The sequence below is a fragment of the Molossus molossus genome, unplaced genomic scaffold (assembly GCF_014108415.1).
Source record: "Molossus molossus isolate mMolMol1 unplaced genomic scaffold, mMolMol1.p scaffold_m16_p_14, whole genome shotgun sequence".
Taxonomy (NCBI): Eukaryota; Metazoa; Chordata; class Mammalia; order Chiroptera; family Molossidae; genus Molossus; species Molossus molossus.
The window spans coordinates 26,249,106-26,269,793 of NW_023425349.1; the positions used below are offsets into that span (position 1 = coordinate 26,249,106).

The following is a 20,688-nucleotide window of genomic DNA, read 5'->3' on the forward strand; positions in this document are numbered from 1 at the left end:
CTGAGCAACAGGTCACCTTTCTGATTTGTTTTTCAATCCTTTAGACATTTCTTCCATCAGAAACCTTACACATTGAATGATGTTCAAATTTCCCTTAGCTACTTCACAATTTATTCATTTATTTCCAATGTTTTAGAAATGTAAAATAATACAGCTGTAAATACAGACTACCAAGGGAGCCTGGAAGTACCAAACCTAGTTTCAGACGGCAGAGAGGCACTCAACTAAAACAGGAACTGAAGGTGTTTCACGGGAAACCCTAGCACGTGTGCTGGTACTGAGGACACCCTCCCCCTGGGATTACCGTCATGCTGGTAACTCAATGTAACAACATTCACAATGATCTTGGTAAACACTACTGTGTCACAACCCTATAGCAACACAGTGAAAGCTCCAGAGAAGATAAATGTAAAATGCAAATGAAGAAACTAGAATGGATATGTAGGCTTTTATTATGGCAAGCATTTCCATAACCATAAATCTCTTTTAAAACAAACAGATGTCCCAAGTATCTTTGTTAGTGATCCAAAATGAACAAAAATTAATAACATTAACTATACATGAACACATTTCAGTATATGAAACAAGTCTTCTGAAGTTTCTTTTTTTAAACATTGAGATCTAATTACATTATTTTCCAAATTAGAGTGACTAGCAATTAATGTGAAAACCATAACTGACATAGATTAACACACATGACATTTCACTTTCCAAGGTAAAGAAATACATTTGCACCTTGACTGGTTTGGCTCAACGGTCAGAGCATCGGCCTGCAGACCAGAGTCCCGGGTTTGGTTCCCGCTAAGGACATGTACCTTGGTTGCAGTTTGTCCCCGCCACAGTTGGGGTCATGTGGATGGCAACCAGCCAATGTGTGTCTCTCACATCAATGTTTCTCTCTCTCTTTTCCCCCTCTCTCCCTCCTGCTCTATCTGAAAATAAATGCAAAAATGTCCTCGGGTGAAGATTAAAAAAAATACATTTGCTTTAATAGTCTTATGAATCCCATTTGATGTTACAAAATAAACTTTACTAGAAACAATTTTTTTTAAATCTCAGAAAAAAAGACATTGAAAATAAACACATTGCATGCAAACAGTTTTAAAATACGGTCAGGCACAGAAATATAAGCACATCACTTAAACGTAGGAAATGCCGTAAAGCAAAGAAAGGGTCATCAAAATAGAGTAAGAGATATTCTGAAAGAAATGAAAAATCAAAATCATGAATAGTGGCAGCTATTTCTAATGTATAATAGCTACCGAAAAACCATGGGGAAAATGAACAGACTATTTTCTAAGGTGGTAATGACAAACAACAGAGGTGGCTTTAAAAATGCCGAGTTATAGCGAATTAACTTACCACCTTCTTCAAACAAAAGTGAGATGCCCTTAGGAGAATTTAAGTATCATTAGCAGATACATCTTAAGACGTTTCATAAAATGCTTTGTATTTTGGTGGAAAACTATTTCAATGGTGAAAATGATGTAGGAATCAGAAGCATATTCTGCTGAGATACCAGGTAATTGACACATTCCCGAACTGGAAAAAACAAAACAAACATATAAGAAGGCACATGAAGTTAGATGAAATCTAGTGTGTCCTAAGGGTAACTCATGCCCAGTGACATAGCTTACCAGCTGCCACGACTCTGGGGTCCTCATGAGCCAGATGCCTCCCGGCGGCACGACTGTCTGCACTCTCATTCCACCAGAGAACATGAACTATGGAGAGAAACCAAAAACAGATTCTAAAGCTTGTGGCATTGCTACAAATAAGAAATGTAGACACGTTAATCAGATATGTTAAGTCTTATTCTTTAAATCAAAATAGTGAGATTCAAAAAAGTAAAATTAAGTATGTTAGTGATAAGATTTCACACGGGTCAGAGATTTGGGGGGAGATATTTATAAACTGATTAACAAACTGGTTTTATAGATGAGACAGAAAGCTGGACAGGGGAAGTAAAGTAATACAACTAAAGGCATTGACAATCAAGACTGGACCCAGGTTTCATTACTTCCCACTACATTTTACTTTTTTGGAAAAAAGTAAGATTATAAAGAAAATTGTTTATTACTGAAAACTTGGATGATACAAAGAAATAAAAAGTAGCATAATTTTAACTGACCAGAGAAATCCTCTATTAATATTTATTGTATTTTATTTTAAAAATATGAGCAAAATAAAATTAGTCTTACTGTTACATGATGTATATGATGGATTTGTATGTCTATTTGTGTATTGTAAGTATATTATATGTACAAACCAAGCATGTGTCATGCCCATCGTTTCCAACGTTTTCTTACTGTAAACAATGCTGGCTTATAAATGTCCTTAGAATAGCACCTACATGTGTATCTGTGATAATAATGTCAAAGACAACTACTAACATTTATTGGGTACTTACTATGTCCAAGGCCTGCTTCACAGCATTTTGCATGATTTAACTCATTTAGTCCTAAAAATCTTGGCTGGTAGGTTATTATCAATCATCATCTTATCGATGAGCAAGGAAGGAACAGAGAGGTTAAGTAACTCATTCAATGTCACAAAGTTGTAAGTGGTGGAACTGAGATGCAAAGCTAAGCAGTTTGGATCTGATTATTTCATCAAAATAAACTCCCAAAATTAAAATTGAGAGGACAAAAGAGTATATCTAATACATACTTACATGTGTACTGATTTATACTCAGCATATGACTATTCTCCTATGCTGAGAATGACTTTAAGATTAAAAAGTGTACACACATTTTCTTCTGAAAGTTATTTCTTATAAAAGTCTATTACAGAAAAGTAAAAGAGACTTAATAAACATTAATCTCATCATTCAAATGACCAATATATATTTTACATCCTTTGAGATTTCCTCCCTATGTAACTAAACACACCTAACCTATGCATATTTCCTAGAATACTGGCAAAAAAAATTTTTTTTTTAAAGTTTTTAATTTATATTGCCAATTTTTTGGGGTGGGGAAGATTAAGTAATATGAACCCCACACAATATAAGTACTTATTTTTTCCCAGCCTATCTTACTATATCTTTATTAGGTTAAAAAAGATCTCATTATTGTTTTAATCTGCCTCTTCTGTATATATATTTAGTAGTCATCTGTAGGTCATTTCATTTTTAATTTCATTTATGGTGTTTTGGGGCATGCAGAAAGACTGAACCTTTTTTTTTAAAATATGTTTTTATTGATTTTTTTAGAGAGAGAGGAAGGAAGAGAGAGAGAGAAACATTGATGTGAGAGAGCTATATCTATCAGCTGTGTCCTGCATGCCTCCTGCAGGTGACTGAGCCCTCAACCTGGGCATGTGCCCTGACCAGGAATCAAACCAGGACCTCTCAGTCTATGAGACAACGCTCAGTCCACTGAGCCACATTGGCTAGGTAAAGACTGAACCGTCTTATAATAAAATCATCAGTTGATGTTTTTCCTTCATCGTTTCTTCATTTGTGTTTTGGCTTAGAAATATTGTTCTTATCCTTATTATTAAATAAATTCACCTATATTTTATATTTTAAATTCTATTATTTTTTACATTGAACTCTATAATTTATTTTATTTTAGCAAATGGTATGATATAGATATCTAGTAATTTTCAAAATTTTTCTCCTCTTCATATACTTTCCAACTTGTAAATTTTTTTTTCTGTATGTTCTGATTGTTTTCTTTAGATATATTAGTAGAATTTAAATTTCTGGATAAGGATCAAAAACTCAGCTTTGAATATGTTAGATTTTGAGATATCCATTTAACATTCAAAGAAGGAAGTTGAGGCAAATAGATAAACTGAGTCCCTCAAATATTTCATTAGCTATTCTTAGTCATTTACCCTTCCAGATGAATTTTACATACAATTTTTAGAGATTTCCACAAAAAATTCTTTGAAATTCTGACTGCAATAATTTTCAACTTTAAAAATTAAATGCCCCAAATAGGCGTTTATTAAGTAAGGTATATATACTTGTCTATGTCTCGTGTATATTCACACCGGAGTGTCAGAAAGTCATTATTCATCATGCACATGCATTATGTCTGGCATCTATATACATAAAATAACATTCTGGTCTTCTTATATGTATGAACAACATAGGATACAGAAACCAAAATGTTAACAGCATTATCTTTGAGCAGTGGGAAAGGTTTGTTTCTCCCTTAGGGCATGTTCATGTATTTCTAAAAATATGTAATATTTTTTCATTCAGAGACAATATCTTTACCCTAAGTAATGTTATTTTTTTTAAAATCAACAAAAGTATATTTATAAGGAAAAAGGATAAAAAGAACAGATATTTTCTTGAGGTTCCTTGAAGAGTTAAATTTTATCATTCTGATATATCATGGAAAACAACATTCAGCTTTTGAAACAGGCTTCATAGATGTTAACATTCTAAATAGATAAGAAGTAAAACAGGTTTTTTCAACCTTTAAAATGACAAAAGAAAAATCCTAAAAATGTGTCAGTAAAAATTAAAATATAGACCATAATGAAAAGGAGAGACAAACTGACCCAAGGAACTTAGTAGTTCACCAATATATTTTGCAATTTCATAGAAGAAATGGACAACTGTACCTCTGTTGAGTGCTCCATATTCTGTGTGGAAAACTCCAATCAGTTTTGAGTAGCCTAGATTGACATGGGCATTGATTGCCCGTTTAAATGTGTCACCCCACAGAGCCGGCCCACCTGGTTTCATCTGAAAAGTAACCAATTCATAGACTCCTAGGGTAGGAGAAAAAGAATTATTTTACAAAAGATATTCAAGACATTTGTAATCAGGTTAGTATGGTTACAGGGGAAGGCTAATGTACATATATAAATTTGGAGGATCATACATGTAGACATGTTTAGTGGACACATTTATGAATTTTTTGCATTAGTTTTCCTTGCTTTTATGTTTAGAAAGTCCTTGTTCATATTTAAGGGTCAAATGTTAAGCTTATCATACAAAGCCAAAAGGAAGCTATATCAAGCTATTATCTGAACTATTTTTAATCTATAAAATCTGTCAATAAAACAAATATTGAGAATTTGTAATAGGATTAGGGATTCTGAGCTGCCCTAGTCAACACTTTTAGGTAAGAAAAAAAGAAAGGTATTTTCTGATCTATATTTGCTTCTTTCTTCCAATTCTGAGAGAAAATACTGTTTTGCTTGTATAATTTCCCCCTACAGGCTTCCATTTCTAACAGGAACAGCAAGCAAACAGGACCCAGAGTGGTATCTGAGATTTTGAGGGGGGAAAAAACCACTAAAAAACTGAGAGAGACAGTTTCATTGTCCCTAAATGTCCAGGTAAACACTTGACAAGCATTTCACCGCTGGTAAGAAGGGTGGGGCAGGTCAAGAGAAAGAAGCTAGGGCACAAGCAGATCTGAGAAGTAAAAGGGAAGAAGTGTCAAGTCACTACGGGTATGAATGACACAGAGGAAGAGAACCAGGACTGGACCCCGCTCCAGAAGCCACTCATTTCGTTCAGACAGTACTGGAAGCTCAGGGCTCTCGGGGGGTCCGGATCCCAGTAAGACTTTTTAAATCTCTTGTTATCTACTATAACACTACAGAATTAGTTTATGCTTTTAAAAAATCTGACCTTTGTTTAAAACTAGGTTGAGGTATATATTTCCTTATAGTCAGCAAGAAAGTGAAATCAGCAAGAAGACAGATCTTTAGTAATTATTTTTGAACTGAGAAATAAGAAAGAAGAAAACAAAAAAGTTAAAATATAGTAATAGAGCTTAACAATTTAATTCAGCCCCCCGCCAGTCTTATAAGCAAAGACATACTTAATGTTTTAAGATTAGCTGTAATTTGTGTAAAAAAAATGCTGAACTATGACAAAATGTCACACATTATCCTTCATCTACCTATACATGTTTGCTCTAAATCCCCAACTTCTCTACTTTTACTCCTCATACCATGTCAATTTTTTACAATTATAGCAAAACGTTAAGCGCTTTTCCAAATTGGACAAACACTATTAATGCTCATTGTTTTATGAGGCGGAAAGAGCTCAAATTCATTTCATCTCTATATACACAATATATTCCTCTCTAAAACATAGGATTATTGTCATTGTTTTTTCTAAGTAGCTTTAGTTTTTATAGTTTCAAATCTTTAGTCTTTTCTACATTAAAATTCAAAGTGACTAGAGGGAAGGACTCACCTTCTTTCGGAGGCTTTTCTAATTTGCACCATGGTACGAGATAAGCAATCTCACTCTCTTGTTTATCCATAAGAGCCAAATTTGGAATGAGAAACTGTTCTTGCCATTCCTTATCTTTGGCCAAAGCTTTCCGAACTTCGATTCGATGAGCGAAATTATCTATGGGAAGAAAGGGAGTAAGAAAAATAAAAACTTTCTATTTAAAATCATCTAGACTTCTTTTTAGATCTCATTCAATTCAGCTAATGTTCATCAAGGCCACATAGGAACACTGCATTAAATCACTGCGATACTCCCTGCCCCAAGCAGATGTCACATCTGTCCCTAAGTTTCTCATGGCCGAACAGGGGGTGTAGAAATGTAAACAGCTAATGATAATGCCATAGAGTGGACTCTATAGGATCTACTCCTTAAGAGGTAGTTGTGTGATAGGTAAGTTATTGAATCTGTGTCTGTTTCTTTCTCTGTGAAATAGGGATATCTACACCCCCAGGGTTGTCGTGAGGATGAAATGAATTAGTATGTGAAAGGAGCAGAGAACAGTGTTTGGCAGCTAGTTAGCATTCAAAATAATATTAACTATTCTTATTACTTTAATTGAGACATTTATAGTCCCCGTTTAGGAAAATACTATTTTCCTTTGGTGGTTGTGATAGTGATGGTGGTCAGGTCCAGACACACCTTGAATTAAATTTAACATAAATAAAATCAAGATGCAAGTTTATAGCCCTGGCCAGAGTGGTTCAGTTGGTAGGGCGTCGTCCCGTGCACTGAAGGGTTGCAGGTTTGATTCCTGGTCAGGGCACATGCCAGGGTTCTGGGCTTGATCCCCAGTTGGGGCATGCAGGAGGCAGCTGATCAATGTTTTGCTCTCACATTGATATTTCTCTCTTCCTTCCTTTTTCTAAAAATCAATAAAAAATTTAAAAAAAAAAAAAAGATGCAAGTTTGCAGCCTCATCTTCTTTGAACAAATAGCTTCCAAAGAAATAGTGCTGATTCTCTTCCTTATTGTCTTCTATTGTATTACCCAGTACTATTTCTCTTCTATTTGTTACCCAAACACGTATATATATTTACTAACATTTGGGCCTAGTACTACATTTACTATTAGGGTTTCATAAGACTGATGGTAAAAGTTTTCCATGGTGTATGCTGTGGTTGAGGAATAACATCTACCTCAGAGCTTAAGGTAATTACCAGGACCTTATTAGTAATTGTTAAATGGAACACAGTTCTACCTGTTGCACACCAGAGCTTAAATTGTGTTTTCATTGTGTTTCCATTACAACAGGTAAAACCCATAAACTGTGGCCATGTTAGAGAATGAGCACCTTGCATATTAAACAAAGTACTTATATGACCAAACACTCAATGATATTATAAAAAGTTCTTTGGATATCATCAAGTCCTGATGTGGACTTCACCAAGGTTGGACACTGGAGTAACACACATTCTGCAGATTCCTGTAACCTCTTCTCCTTCCTCTAAACCAGGCTTAGGTCAGCTTCCACAGGGGGAGAACTCTGATTCCTTTGCCTTTACTTCCCTAGAGCAGCATAATGGCAGTGAATTCCCTGAAACCCTATGGTGTACAAATGAAACAAAAGTAGTTCCATAAACATAACAAACTATTAAATCTCAGAGCTGGGTGATACCTAGACGTTAACCATCATTCCCATCAGTCAACCTCTCCTACCCTCAAGCTCCTTAATGTCTCAATTGTTTCCACTAAAATCCTGATATCCAGCTGTAGTTTCAACGATAAAAATAACTCTCCCCTCCTTTAATGATCTTAACCCACTTGGGCTCTTAAAATTACTGTTTAAAATTTTTCACAAATCACCTTATCATTATCTATTTTATAAATTTTTTTCTGAGAATTAAAATCTAGTTCACAATTTTATGATGTGAACTATAAGATGCCATTTATGATAACATAAGGATTTGAGTAAGGGGTTGTTGGGAGGAGTAACCAATGAATTTGTTGTTGTTGTTCTGCGTTTTAAAAGTCTAACCTGTGTATATTTATAGTAATATAGATCCAAGAACTAAGTCACATGTAACATCTAACAGAATGAAACACTGTACTGAATACTTCAGTTGATGACTCATACCATACTTCCAAATATGAAATGCTTTATTCATTCTGCCTCCAAATTCTACACTCCAGTATCCAATCAATTCAGAGTAAGCTGTCCGAAGATGTGCATTTTTCTTAAAATTTTCCAAAAACTCATTCATCTTTGAAGGCTTAAGATAATAGGTACGAAATTCATAGAACGTTCCATCGTATTGTCTAGGTCCTGTAGAAAAAGATGAGTACACCTAAAGAGAGAAGGCAAATTCAAATATTTGGGGAAGGTAGAGTTTACAATATTATGCTACAACCAAACCTGAATTTGGAAACAAGGGACACTGATTAGACTCTCAGTCCATGTTTGCACCTCTGTTGTCATCTCTACATAGACATTTGTTTAAAGAGATGTCAATAAAGATAACTACTCTTAAGTATGCTGAATACATAGCTACTGTTTCTTAGCAGGGGTTCACCATTTCATGAAAAGTTAATCATAATGAGACACTGTGGTCTTATTCAGTCCTTTACCCAAGAACTATACTTAGGAGTCTAATAAATCTACACATTTTACCTTATTTAGCCAATATTCTATCTTTAGTCGATGCTATGTGTGTTATAGTTATGCACTTAAATGAACTTTATAAAATATGCAGGTGTTCTGGCAGGCATGATAAAAATGTTTACTAGCAGAAAACTCTTTATAAATGTTATAAAGGAAAAATCAACAGGCTGGAATAGTCTGAATCATTATTAGGTTTAATTATAGATGAAGCTGAAGAAGGGCATTTAATCCATCCAATGATACCCATTTAATTGAAATATACTTTAAGAACTGTTAATTCTTTTTATATTAGTTACATTCTCATTATATAAATATTTGTTCTAATTCAGTCTCCTTGCCAAGTTCGAGTGAACTTAACTTTAGGTAGGACATGTCCTGCCAGAAATTATCCTGTGTATTTATATGTGTGTATATACATACACAAGTATATGCGTGCGCGCGTGCGCGCACACACACACACACACACACACACAGGATTTGCATTTACAAATTCATCTTATTGTAGGTTTGGTTATCATGTGCCAATTTTCTGAAGCTGATTAATCAGAATTATCTATTAAAAGTTTTGGTACCAAGTAAGTTATGGACAAATTATATTGACTACCTAGTATGTTAAATGAAATCAGAAGACTTCTTTCTCTGACATATTTTTGGTTAAAACACATACAATTATCTATGTTTGTTATTTGTGTAAAATGTTATAATTCCAATGATCGATTTGAGTTCATTCCGTTCATGTCTACTAAAGTTATGTTCCGATTGCCCAAGTGTCTAAGCTTCCTTGGAAAGCAAGTATTCCCACCAAAAACAATTGCGGCTGCTACTACTTTTGGATGATATGCTTTCGGCGGCATTTTAACTAAACTCTAATAAGAGAATGTCATACAAACAACTACCTAGTATTATAGTTTTAAAAGTATTATAGATAAAAATATATTAAAACATGGGACAGTGGGGGTATTTGTAACAATTGCTTTTTAAGTTGAATCTCAGGGAATTTGTATTTGGAACCAAATATGTGGTCAAAGGTATGAAACTGAGGGTCCTTATGACTTTGATTAAATTTAGTTTTAAATCCTAACTTTAAAAATAATCTCTCTGCCTCGACCCCTCAGAGACCTACCCTTTCTCCCAATAATCTGCAACCTGGGAGGTAGCAGAAGACAGAAGCCCAGACCTGACTAACAGTCACAAGGTCCAGACCTCTGGCAGGCTAGAGATAACAACTTGACTTAAGTTTTGTTTAGTTCTTGGGCCCTAAGGTGGAACTACCCCCTGGCTAGTTTCCCATGAGAACAGAAAGAGGGACCACTGGAAAAAACCTCAGAGCTGTCCTCAAAACCTGAAGAAATGAATCATTAGCCTTACCTCACCCTGAACTACAAACCCCACCACGGACCCTGAACCCCTAGCCCTTGCTGTCTTGTGATTTTGCCCTAGGTGCTGCTGGGGAGTTCCAGGAGCTTCTGAACATTAGCTTCCTGTTCTCCTGGATGGCGCCATTCATGACAAAACAGGCATTTCTCCACTGCACTTCTTGGCTCCGCTAGCATGGGGTGGACAAACTCTGTTCTGTAACAGGTACATATTTTTTACCTTTTGTAGGAGAAACTGTAACAGGGGAAGCCCAGTGAAAGGTTAAACAGCAGTGAGATAAGTCTGTGTGCTCTTTGGTGGGAGGTGATTTTTGTTGTTATGTCAGAAAGCAGAACTATGCTGGGGAAGGATTCCTGAGGGATTCAGGCTCATCTTCCAAGTTCAGGCTCATTTTCGGCAGCAATAACTTTCAATTCACTTATGAGAACAGCAGGTCGACATTTAATAAAGTTCAAAATAAAGTTATAAGGAATAATTCTTGGCCTTGCCCCAGGAGATAATCAGAAGGATCAAGACCATACTGCTGATCTTGAGTGAAGGGGCCATTAATGGCTCTTCTTTAGCCTTCACCAGCAAGTCTGTCCCTAGGTTAAATCACTTCCGATCCTGGCCACAGAGAAAGGAGGCAAGTCGAAACAGCAAAAGGAAAAAGATCTCTGGTTATATCACAGACTAGACCAATTCCCAACATTTAAGGCTAAACCACAAAAATCTATTTTGTACATTACTCACCTAAGATTGAGTTTATTGTACAAGGTGGGGCAAAAGTAGGTTTACAGTTGTTCCCATGGAAAATTATATAATAATTCATAATACTCTGTTTCGCATACACAACTGTAAACCTACTTTTGCCCCACCCTGTATTTGCTACGAAATCCCTGACCCTAACTAGCTTGGACCCCGAGGGCAGCATACAGTGGGCCGCAGGCCTGGGCATGGAGTCGGATGGACGCATGCGCGGGGATCTCAGGTCTGGGCGCAGGAGCTCGGGAGGCGCATGCGCCCGCACGCTACCGGCAGCCGCCGCTCCCTCCCCCAGGGTATGGTTTGGGCACGTCGCCGCGGCCGGTACCTGAGGCGTCAAGGTCCGCGCGGCCAGAGCCCTAGTTAGGCCGCTGCGGAGAGTAAGCATGGCGCAGCTTGGAGCGCTGAGGAGGGCAGCCAGCTGGTACTCGACTAGATTCCTCTTCCTACAGCTTCGAGACTTAGAAAGAGAAGCCAGTGGACAGCAGGCGGACGCAGGCTCGGGGCGGGCTCGGCGGGCTTAGCTCCGCCTCCTGCTGCCGGCGGCGCGGCCGTCCCGCCCTCTGCGCAGGGCGCCCGCAGCCCGTCCAACCCGGGCGCGATTGGGGTCTCCGGGCCCACTTGGCTTCCGCCTTCGGTCCCTCCAGCCTTCTAACCCCAAAGCGGGAGGTGCCCTTGGGATTAGCGGGACGCTGAGGTCGCTCCCGCTCCGCCCTCTGGCCCGTCGCGTGCCCGGGCGCGTGCCGTGCACGTCGTCAGTGTTCGTGCGGCGTGTGCAGTGTGGAGCTGTGTGTCCGCCGACGCGGGTGTGGGTGCGAGCGTGTGCAAGGCTTCGCGGGGGGAATCGTGGAGGTTTGCCGCGTTGCACTTTATTAGGGACGATGCACATAAAGTCGAAGACCGGGGAGCCTTCGTTTTCTTCATTAAGGGCACCCTTCCCATCGCCCCCTCCACCATGACCTTGTGAGGCTCCCAATAATGATTTAGATTGTTTCTCAGGAGCTCAGGGAGATGGCGGCACCGAACTAGATATGAAGAAGTCCAATTTAAACATACATAGTTTGAAATAGTTTTAAAAAGTCTTGAAAGCAAAACAGCAGACTTCTGATGTTGTGTTCTTTGTCCCTAGTCATGGTCCCCAGAGTTAGCTACTTTCAGCATTTCAGCTGTTTCTTCTAAGGCTTGTTTCCTTTTTTCCCAAAGTATAGGCATTTTCTGGTATTTCTTGATATTTTTAGTTCTATAGATATATATCTGTTGCTTGGAAAATGAGAATTTAGGTCTCTTAACTATCACCCCCCCCCCAAATACTTTCTTTCCCCACATCTGATAATGCTTACTCTATTAAGAATAGTCAATTGCTACAGTAATTTACATTATATCAACGTTCACATTTTTCTTACTAATTACATTTTACACACAATACGCAGACACAAACCTGCAATGGTTATCACACACATTGAAGTAATACTGCCTACACCATTAAGACTGGTGAATTATTACATGGCCATCACCTGTGGTTGTGGTTGTGCCTAGTGCAGACTTATAATCACCTGTTCAGAGGAAGGGAGGCTTTTTGAATTAGTAATTCTCAGAGGGGGTAATTCAGTTTTTTCCAATGATTGGCATCCATTTCTAACCAAGCAAGACAAAACAAAGCATCATATGGCCCTGGCCAGTGTTGCTCAGCGGTTAGAGTGTCGGCCTGGGAACTGAAGAGTTGTGGGTTGGATTCTGGTCCAGGGCACGGACTTTGGTTGCGGTTCGTCCCTGGCTCTGGTCAGGTTGTGCCACAGGCAACCAGATGATGTGGCTCTATCACATCGATGTCTCTGTGTGTGTGTGTGTGTGTGTGTGTATCTCCCCCTCCCACTCTGTCTGATGATAAATGGAAATACTTTTCCTTCGATGAGTAATAATAATAATTTAAAAAGCATCATTTGTGCCCAGATGGGAGCTCTACGTTTAAATTTACTTTCTTAAACTGGAATTAACAATTCATTCTCACATTCAACCTATATTTATTAAATTCCTTCTATGCTTGCAACACTTTTCCGGAAACTGGGGTACAGACGTGAACAAAAGACAAAATCCCTGTACTGTTGGAACTTACAGGTTGGAGGAAACAAACAAATGAAAATATATCAGGGAATAATAAATACTATGAGGAAAACAAAGTAGAATATGGAGAATAGAAAGTGCTGGAGAAAGTCAGCAGAGACTGTTAGCCATTTTCCAATATCTATTGCCCTTTTATTTAAATTTTTTTTTCTTTATTGATTTTAGAGAGGAAGGGAGAGGGAGAGAGAGATAGAAACATCAATGAGAGAGAACATCAACTGGCCGACTCCTGCATGCCCCCCACTGGGGATCGGGCCCACATACTGGGCATGTGTCCTGACCAGGAATCGAACTGGTGACTTCTTGGTGCGTGGGTCAGTGCTCAACCACTGAGCCACACTGGCTGGATTCCACTACCCTTTTAAAAATTAGTCATAGAACCAGTGCAGCTCAATATATTCATGTGAGTAAGTCCTGGCTAGTGGGATGTGTTAGTGTATTTATGACCTATTGTGAGGATCTTACAGCAGTGTTGGAGAGTTTGTTCCTTTCTTATTTCTGCTTGCTAGAATGTGGATATGATAGCTTGAAATTCCTAATATGAAGTAGAAACCACATGCTGAAATGGCAGTACATCAAGAGAGAAGAAGCCTAGGTTCTGACACCATGGAACACCATACTAGGAGTCTTGGACTGTTCATCTCTGGACTTCTTTCACATGAGAAATAATCTAGTTTCAGCCACTACTGTATGGCTTAGACCTATAATCTTAATCAATAGGAGGGTGACTATTCCTCCTTTTTTTTTTTTTGGCTTTGTTTTCCTTAAACCTATCATTTATCAATCACCAATTTTTATTTTTATTTTGGCTAAAAGAATACATTTCTTCTCAGGCATTTTCCCCGCTGTGGTGAACTAGGGACCCAGGTTTCTTGCACCTGGTGGCTTTGCCATTGTGGAGCTCCATCATCAACAGCAGCCAGCCAGCACAAAGGTAGAATTTTCAAGATGAAAATATTTAACAGATAGTGAAGATTAAAGTTTATAACTGCAACTTAGAGTGGAAAATGTTGGTAAGTGGGGTTAGGTGTCTAAGATAAGCGTGTCTGCCTGTGTGTGTGTGTAAAACCTTTCTCACAGGTTTAATTATCTTCAAAACTCTGTGAGTTAGGCTTTGTCTCCAAGCAAGAAAGGTGAAATTCTGGGAGAGAATTTTCTCAGGTTCACTGTTGCTAAGTGGCATATTCAAGATTTAAAGCCAGATTGTAAAACCAGTTCCATGTACCATTTGTTATTTGTTTTTAAAAGATGTATGATCTCTTAGGTAATTTTAGATTTTTAGTGGAAAATTACCTCTAAAAAGCATTGAAAAGAAATATTTCTCTGTGACAAAAAAAAAAAAAAAAAAAAAAAAAAAAAAAAATTCCTAAAGTGATTGGAAGATATATAGAGTAAGCATTTTGAAAATTATTGTGTATATCCTAAATTTCTGACAGCTGATCCAAAGGACAGGTAGTCCAAAGGTAGATAAATCTGGATTATTAAAATAGGATAGCCCTGGCCAGTTTGGCTCAGTGGTTAGGGTATCAGCCTGCAGACCAGAGAGTCATGGGTTCAGTTCTCGCTAAGGGCAGTTTGTTCCCGGTCCTCGTTGGGGTTCTGTGGGTGGCAACCAGTCGATGTGTCTCTCTCACATCGATGTTTCTCTCTCTTCTTCCCTCTCTCCCTCCTGCTCTATCTGAAGATAAATGCAAAAATGTCCTCGGGCGAGGATAAAAAAATAAAATAAAATAAAATAGGTAATATGTGATATAGAGCAAAAGGGTAGTTATTTTAGATTGGATGCACTGAGGTGCCTTTCTAAGGAGGTAACAAGAGACATGCGTCATAAGTACGAAAGTATAAATAATATATATCTATACACTTTAAAGAAGAAGAATAAAGTGAATGTCTGTGACCCTGCCACCAAGCTTAAGAAAAGTAGTAACTTAAAAACCCAATATATGTTCCTTTCTTGGCACATTCTCCTCCCTATAGTACCCTCCCTAACCTTCCTTAGGTAAACATGATCCCAAATTTTATGTTAATCATTTCATTCTTTTTTAAAAATTTAACTACATTTGTATATAACTATAAACAATATATTGTTTTGTTTTGCCTTTTTTAGAACTTTCTATAAATGGAGTCAGACTATCATTCTGTCACTTGATTCTTAGCTTTGACATAAGGTTTTTGAAAATCATGTACTTTGATGCAGTCACAGTAATTAATACATTTCCCTGCTGTATGCAATTTCATTGTATGGATATATCTTTATTTGTCCATTTGATTATTATAGACAAAGATATTTTGAATGTTTAAATAGATATTTCTTGTTTCTATTAAAACTTTTTAAAAATATCCTCACCCGAGGACATTTTTTTGCATTTACCTTCAGATAGAGCGGGAGGAAGAGAAGAAGAGAGAGAGAGAAACATCCATGTGAAAGAGACACATTGACTGGCTGCCACCCACACAACCCCAACCGGGGGCGGGGACAAACTGCAACTGAGATAGAGGTACATGCCCTTAGTGGGAACTGAACTCGGGACTTTCTGGTCCACAGGCTGATGCTCTAACCACTGAGCCAAACAGGCCAGGGCTATTAAGACTTTTTTGTGCCATAAAATTATTTTGAAATTTTATGAGCTTATGGAACCCTAATAGGTTTAAATTTAAAAAAAAGTTTTTTTCTATTTATCTTCAGATAAAGTGGGAGAGAGCAAGAGAAAGAGGGAGAGAGAGAAACATTGCCGTGGGCGGGACAGATCAGCTGGTTGCCTCCCCCACGACCCTGACAAGGGCCAGGGACGGACCTTAACTGAGCCGCAATTGAGAAATGTGCCCTTGACCGGAACCGAACCCATGACTCTTTGGTCCATGGGTTGATGCTCTAACTGCTGAGCCAAACCGGCCAGGGCGGAACCCTAATAGTTTTATGTGGTTAGCAAATGCATAGGGTTGCAAAGAAAACAGATTGTATTGAGCTAGAATCATCAAAATATACAAGTAAATTCTTCCTGACAAAGAAATAAACATGTTTCTTTATTAAAGCACTAAATAACCTATCATTGGACTTAACAGCTATCATAATTTTAGATATTTGCAACAACTCTGTTTTTTTTGTTTTGTTTTCTTTTTATCCTCACCCGAGGACATTTTTCCATTTTTTGTTCAGGTAGAGTAGGAGGGAGAGAGAGGAACAGAGAGAGAGAGAGAAACATCGATGTGAAAGGAACACATCGAGTGGCTGCCACCCGCACAACCGACCAGGGCCGGGGACAAACTGCAACCGAGGTACGCACCCTTAGTGGGAACCGAACCCGGGTCTCTCAGGACCGCAGGCCGACGCTCTAACCGCTGAGCCAAACCGGCCAGGGCTGTGTTTTTGTTTTTTTTTATTTTGTACGTGCCCCTAGTGGGAACCAAACCCAGGACTCTCTGGTCCACAAGCCAACGCTCCAACCACTGAGCCAAACCATCCAGGGCTGTAGTTGCAACAACTCTAAATGGACTTTGACAATATTTATGTTATTTATTGGCCACAAAGTTAATAATATCGTTATTAACTATATTAACAAGCCTATTAATTGTTATTAACAATTTGTTATTGTTATTAACAATCCTGTGAATAATATTGTAATTTATTGCTTATATTTCATATTCAGAAGAAATGCTATTTTCAGTTAGAGGTTGGTGAGAATAAAGATGTAACTTTTTTCCATCCAAGTTTCCAGACCCTCTGAATTCTGTCCATAGACTACTTGGGGATCTGTGTACTAGAGGTTACTAAACAGTGCTTTAGAGTATATATGTCGGAGTGAAATTGCTGGGTCATAAGTACATACTCATCTTTACTAAAAGTGCCAGATTGTCTTATAAATTTATACCCTTAGTAACAGTGGATGAGGTTTTTCTGACCAAGTTTTTATTATTGCTCATTTGGTGTGATGAGTGTGAAGATCCATTTTTATACTTCACATAACAAGTAGTTAAAGGGTAGAGGACATTATATGACTTGGACAAAGGCAACAATACACTTAATGGTGTTTCTGCTTGGTTTTGTCCATAAGTCATACTCGTGCAAATCTGCAGAAGGAAGCAGAAGAGGTGGATCCAGTCCTGGCCCAACTGATTTGGAGGGCAGTTGCTCTACTGTAAACTCCAGATGCTTGTGTTTCAGTGATATATCCCTGGGTAATTGCTTTCTTAATGCTGCATCCTGAGGCCACTAGGTGGTGGTATAGGTCAGTCTTTCCTTAGGTTTCAAATTGTGCATAGGTCTATTTTTGTTGTTTTTGAGTTTCTGTAACTGAACCTATAGTTATTTAGAGTAGTGAGTTAGCATACATTTTCCTCGTGTGTGTATGTGATACAGGATTATGTATTGGAAACATTTTCAGTAAAGGCAAATTACTACTGTAATGTTTATGGGCTTCTTTCTTTTTGTTATTAATAAAAGTAATTGGTAATAAATAATAATTTAATTTTCATTCAGTATTCCTTAAAAAGTTTTATACTCATACCAATGAATATCTGTGGAAACTCCTGTGCTATTTGTTTTATATTTTTATTACTAAATATAGCTGGTTTCTTTTCTAAGTATAAGTTGAGACATTTTAGCTTTAAACGCTGATGAACTTAGTTTGTAACATTTTTTCATGAGTTCCTCTTTGAAGTGAACAACAATTATTTAATGCTCTCCAGTGTATTTCTCTTCACCTCCACAAGTTGTCCCAGATACCCACTAGCAGAGTTGTGAATTCACTTCTTCATTTAGGTTTCCTTGGCAATCACTGATTGCTTTTGCAGCATCTTTTTTTTTTTTATTATCCTCACCTGAGGATATTTTTCCATTTTTTGTACAGATAGAGTGGGAGGGAGAGAGAGGAAGGGAGAGAGAGAGAGAAACATCGACGTGAAGAGACACATCGAGTGGCTGCCACCCGCACGACCAACCAGGGCCGGGGACAAACTGCAACCGAGGTACATGCCCTTAGCGGGAACCGAACCCGGGTCTCTCCGGACCACAGGCCGACGCTCTAACCGCTGAGCCAAACTGGCCAGGGCTGCAGCATCTTTATACTTTGTTCTAAGTATCGTATTGAGGACTAGAGTGTTAATGCAAGGGGCTTGTAGGCTGTGTCCAAACACAGTGGGCCTATGGTCTCTTTTGCCCTTTTTAGGTCCTTTAGGATAGTGGCTAGGAATTTCCCTAACACACTTCATGATTTAAGTTCAAGTGTCCCTCTGTGTCTTATGAAGGTTGACAGACACAGAAAATGAGAAAAAAAAATCTATAACAAGAAAATCTTGAGTTTAAATTAATAAGAGGCTCTAGCAAGGCTGATAAAATCAAAATCAATACACAAAGTCCAATAGTTTCAGCAGTTATAACTAATCATAAAATGAACTTAGTTTATGGGAAATCAGCACTACTCAGGTTGAAATTCTCTCTGAAAAACATTCTAAGTTTAGGTCTCAAGATAGCTTAATAGTACTCTGAGAAGTAGACTTCATATTCAAGATGATTTTCTTCTTATATAACGACACTGGATATTTAAAAATATAGTTCCCAATTTTCCTACTTCCATGGAGTCATATAAAACTTCCACTTAGCACAAAATAAAAACTGAAAAATAGTGAAAAGTTGTAACTTTATAGGCTGCCTCAGTATAAATCCTATTCCATAGTATGTTTCATTGAATATTAATTGGTCTTGAACCCGTACGTTTTTCGAACGAGGCATGTTGATAGACTGATGTTACTAGAGTCTTTTTTATGATTACTTCTTTAAGGAGTGTCAGGCCCTCATTTGGTATGTTGAGCTTTTCTTCATTCCTATTTAGCTGCTGTCTCATTTTTAAGAGATTTTAATAAATATTTACTTAAAATTCTCAAATCATATATCCCATTCCTATTGCTCTTTCTCTCGGAGTGTGAATGATACCTATTTCACAGACAAGAGAACAGCAGATTCTAATATGCCTGATGTAATGTAGGAGCAGTCATGGATATTATGTCTTTTTTTTTTTTATCCTCACCTGAGGACATTTTTCTATTTTTTGTTCAGACAGAGTGAGAGGGAGAGAGAGGAAGAGAGAGTGAGAGCGAGAGTGAGAGAGCGAGAGCGAGAGCGAGAGAGAGAGAGAAACATCGATGCGAAAGGGACACATCGAGTGGCTGCCTTCCACACAACCCAACCAGGTACAGGGACAAACTGCAACCAGGGTACGTGCCCTTAGCAGGAACTGAACCCAGGTCTCTCTGGACCGCAGGCCGACACTCTCAGCGCTGAGCCAAACTGGCGAGGGCATATTGTGTCTTTCACTTAGTCCTTTCTTACTCTCTTTCATTCACTTTGTGAAACTGATAGTTCTATTTTACAGATTAAAACAATAACGATGAATCAGAAGCTCAAAGAAGCTAAGTGACTGCTGAAGGGTAACAAAATGAATAGAGCTTGCTTATTTATTTTAATTGCTTTCCTGTAATCCAGTGTTTGAGTATACCATAACTTAGTTATTTTTCCCATATCAATATTTAAGTATTCCTATATGATTATGTTGTAAGTAATGCTTTAGTGAGTAGCTTTGTACTCACTAAATCTCCTTGGGTACGTACCTATTAATGGAACGAATGAAATCTACTTCACACTTTTGTAGTATTGTCTTATACTCCCACTGGTAGTGAATGGGATTTGCTCTTTCTCCATATTCTTGGCAAGTCTTCCAAGAGTTTATTATTGGGTATATCTTTTGGCTGAGAAATTACATTGATTTAATTTACATTTCTCTGATTTTATGGATATTAAACATTTAAAAAATAGTTTTATAAACCATTCTGTTTTCTTTCCTTTGAGGTCCCTGTTTATTTCTGTTGCCCAATTTTCTGTTATGTTGTTATATTTTTCTTATTAATTTGATTGATTTAATAAATATTCTTTTTACTAATCCTTTTTGGCTGGATTTGTTACAGATACAGTTTTCCATTTGTGCTATCATTTAAACCTTCTTAATGATGCATTTTTGCCATATAGATGTTTTTAAATTTGAATTATCAGTCCTTCATGTTTTGTGCTTTTTTGGTCTCATTTAAGATATACTCTTTCTATCTCTGCATATGAAGACAATCTCCTGTCTTTTTCTCTAGGTGTTTTATAGTTATGATTTTGGCATTTAGATATTTGATCTGTCTCAAATTTATTTTGGTCGTAGAGTGAGGTGAAGGTTTAATTTGATCTTTTTTTATCCCCATTTTAGTAGTCCATTATCAAAGTTCAGTTTATTAAATACGTCATCCATTCCCTAATGATTTACAATGTCATCTTATATCAAATACCATTTATTTAGGATATAAACGTTCACATATGCCCAGGCTATTTCTGACTTCTCTACTTTATTTCATTGTTGTATTTATCTTTACCTGCACCAATGTATGCTATCTGAATTATTGTAGCTTTCTCACTCATCTTGACATTTTTTACAGTAAATATGCAGGTCTTATTCTCACATTTTCTTGGCTATTTTGGTCTTTACTATTCAATTTGAAGATAATTTTGTAAACTTCCAAAATTAAAAATCATTCCAATTTCATTTTGATTGAAATTACATTAAATTTTTGGAAATATTTGGGATGAATTCACATA

At 37.5% G+C, this 20,688-nt stretch overlaps 1 protein-coding gene across 1 annotated transcript; it reads right to left on the reverse strand.

The window, feature by feature from the left end:
* Positions 1 to 901: 901 nt before the first annotated feature.
* Positions 902 to 11,428, reverse strand: NIPSNAP3A (nipsnap homolog 3A). Its single transcript, XM_036261360.1, has 6 exons — positions 11,269 to 11,428; positions 8,295 to 8,505; positions 6,179 to 6,337; positions 4,585 to 4,734; positions 1,638 to 1,724; positions 902 to 1,542 (listed from the first exon to the last, which is right to left on the reverse strand). Exons 1-6 carry the CDS (start codon positions 11,326 to 11,328, stop codon positions 1,466 to 1,468), a joined length of 744 nt encoding a protein of 247 aa, XP_036117253.1. The 5' UTR covers positions 11,329 to 11,428; the 3' UTR covers positions 902 to 1,465.
* Between the last annotated feature and the right edge of the window lie 9,260 nt (positions 11,429 to 20,688).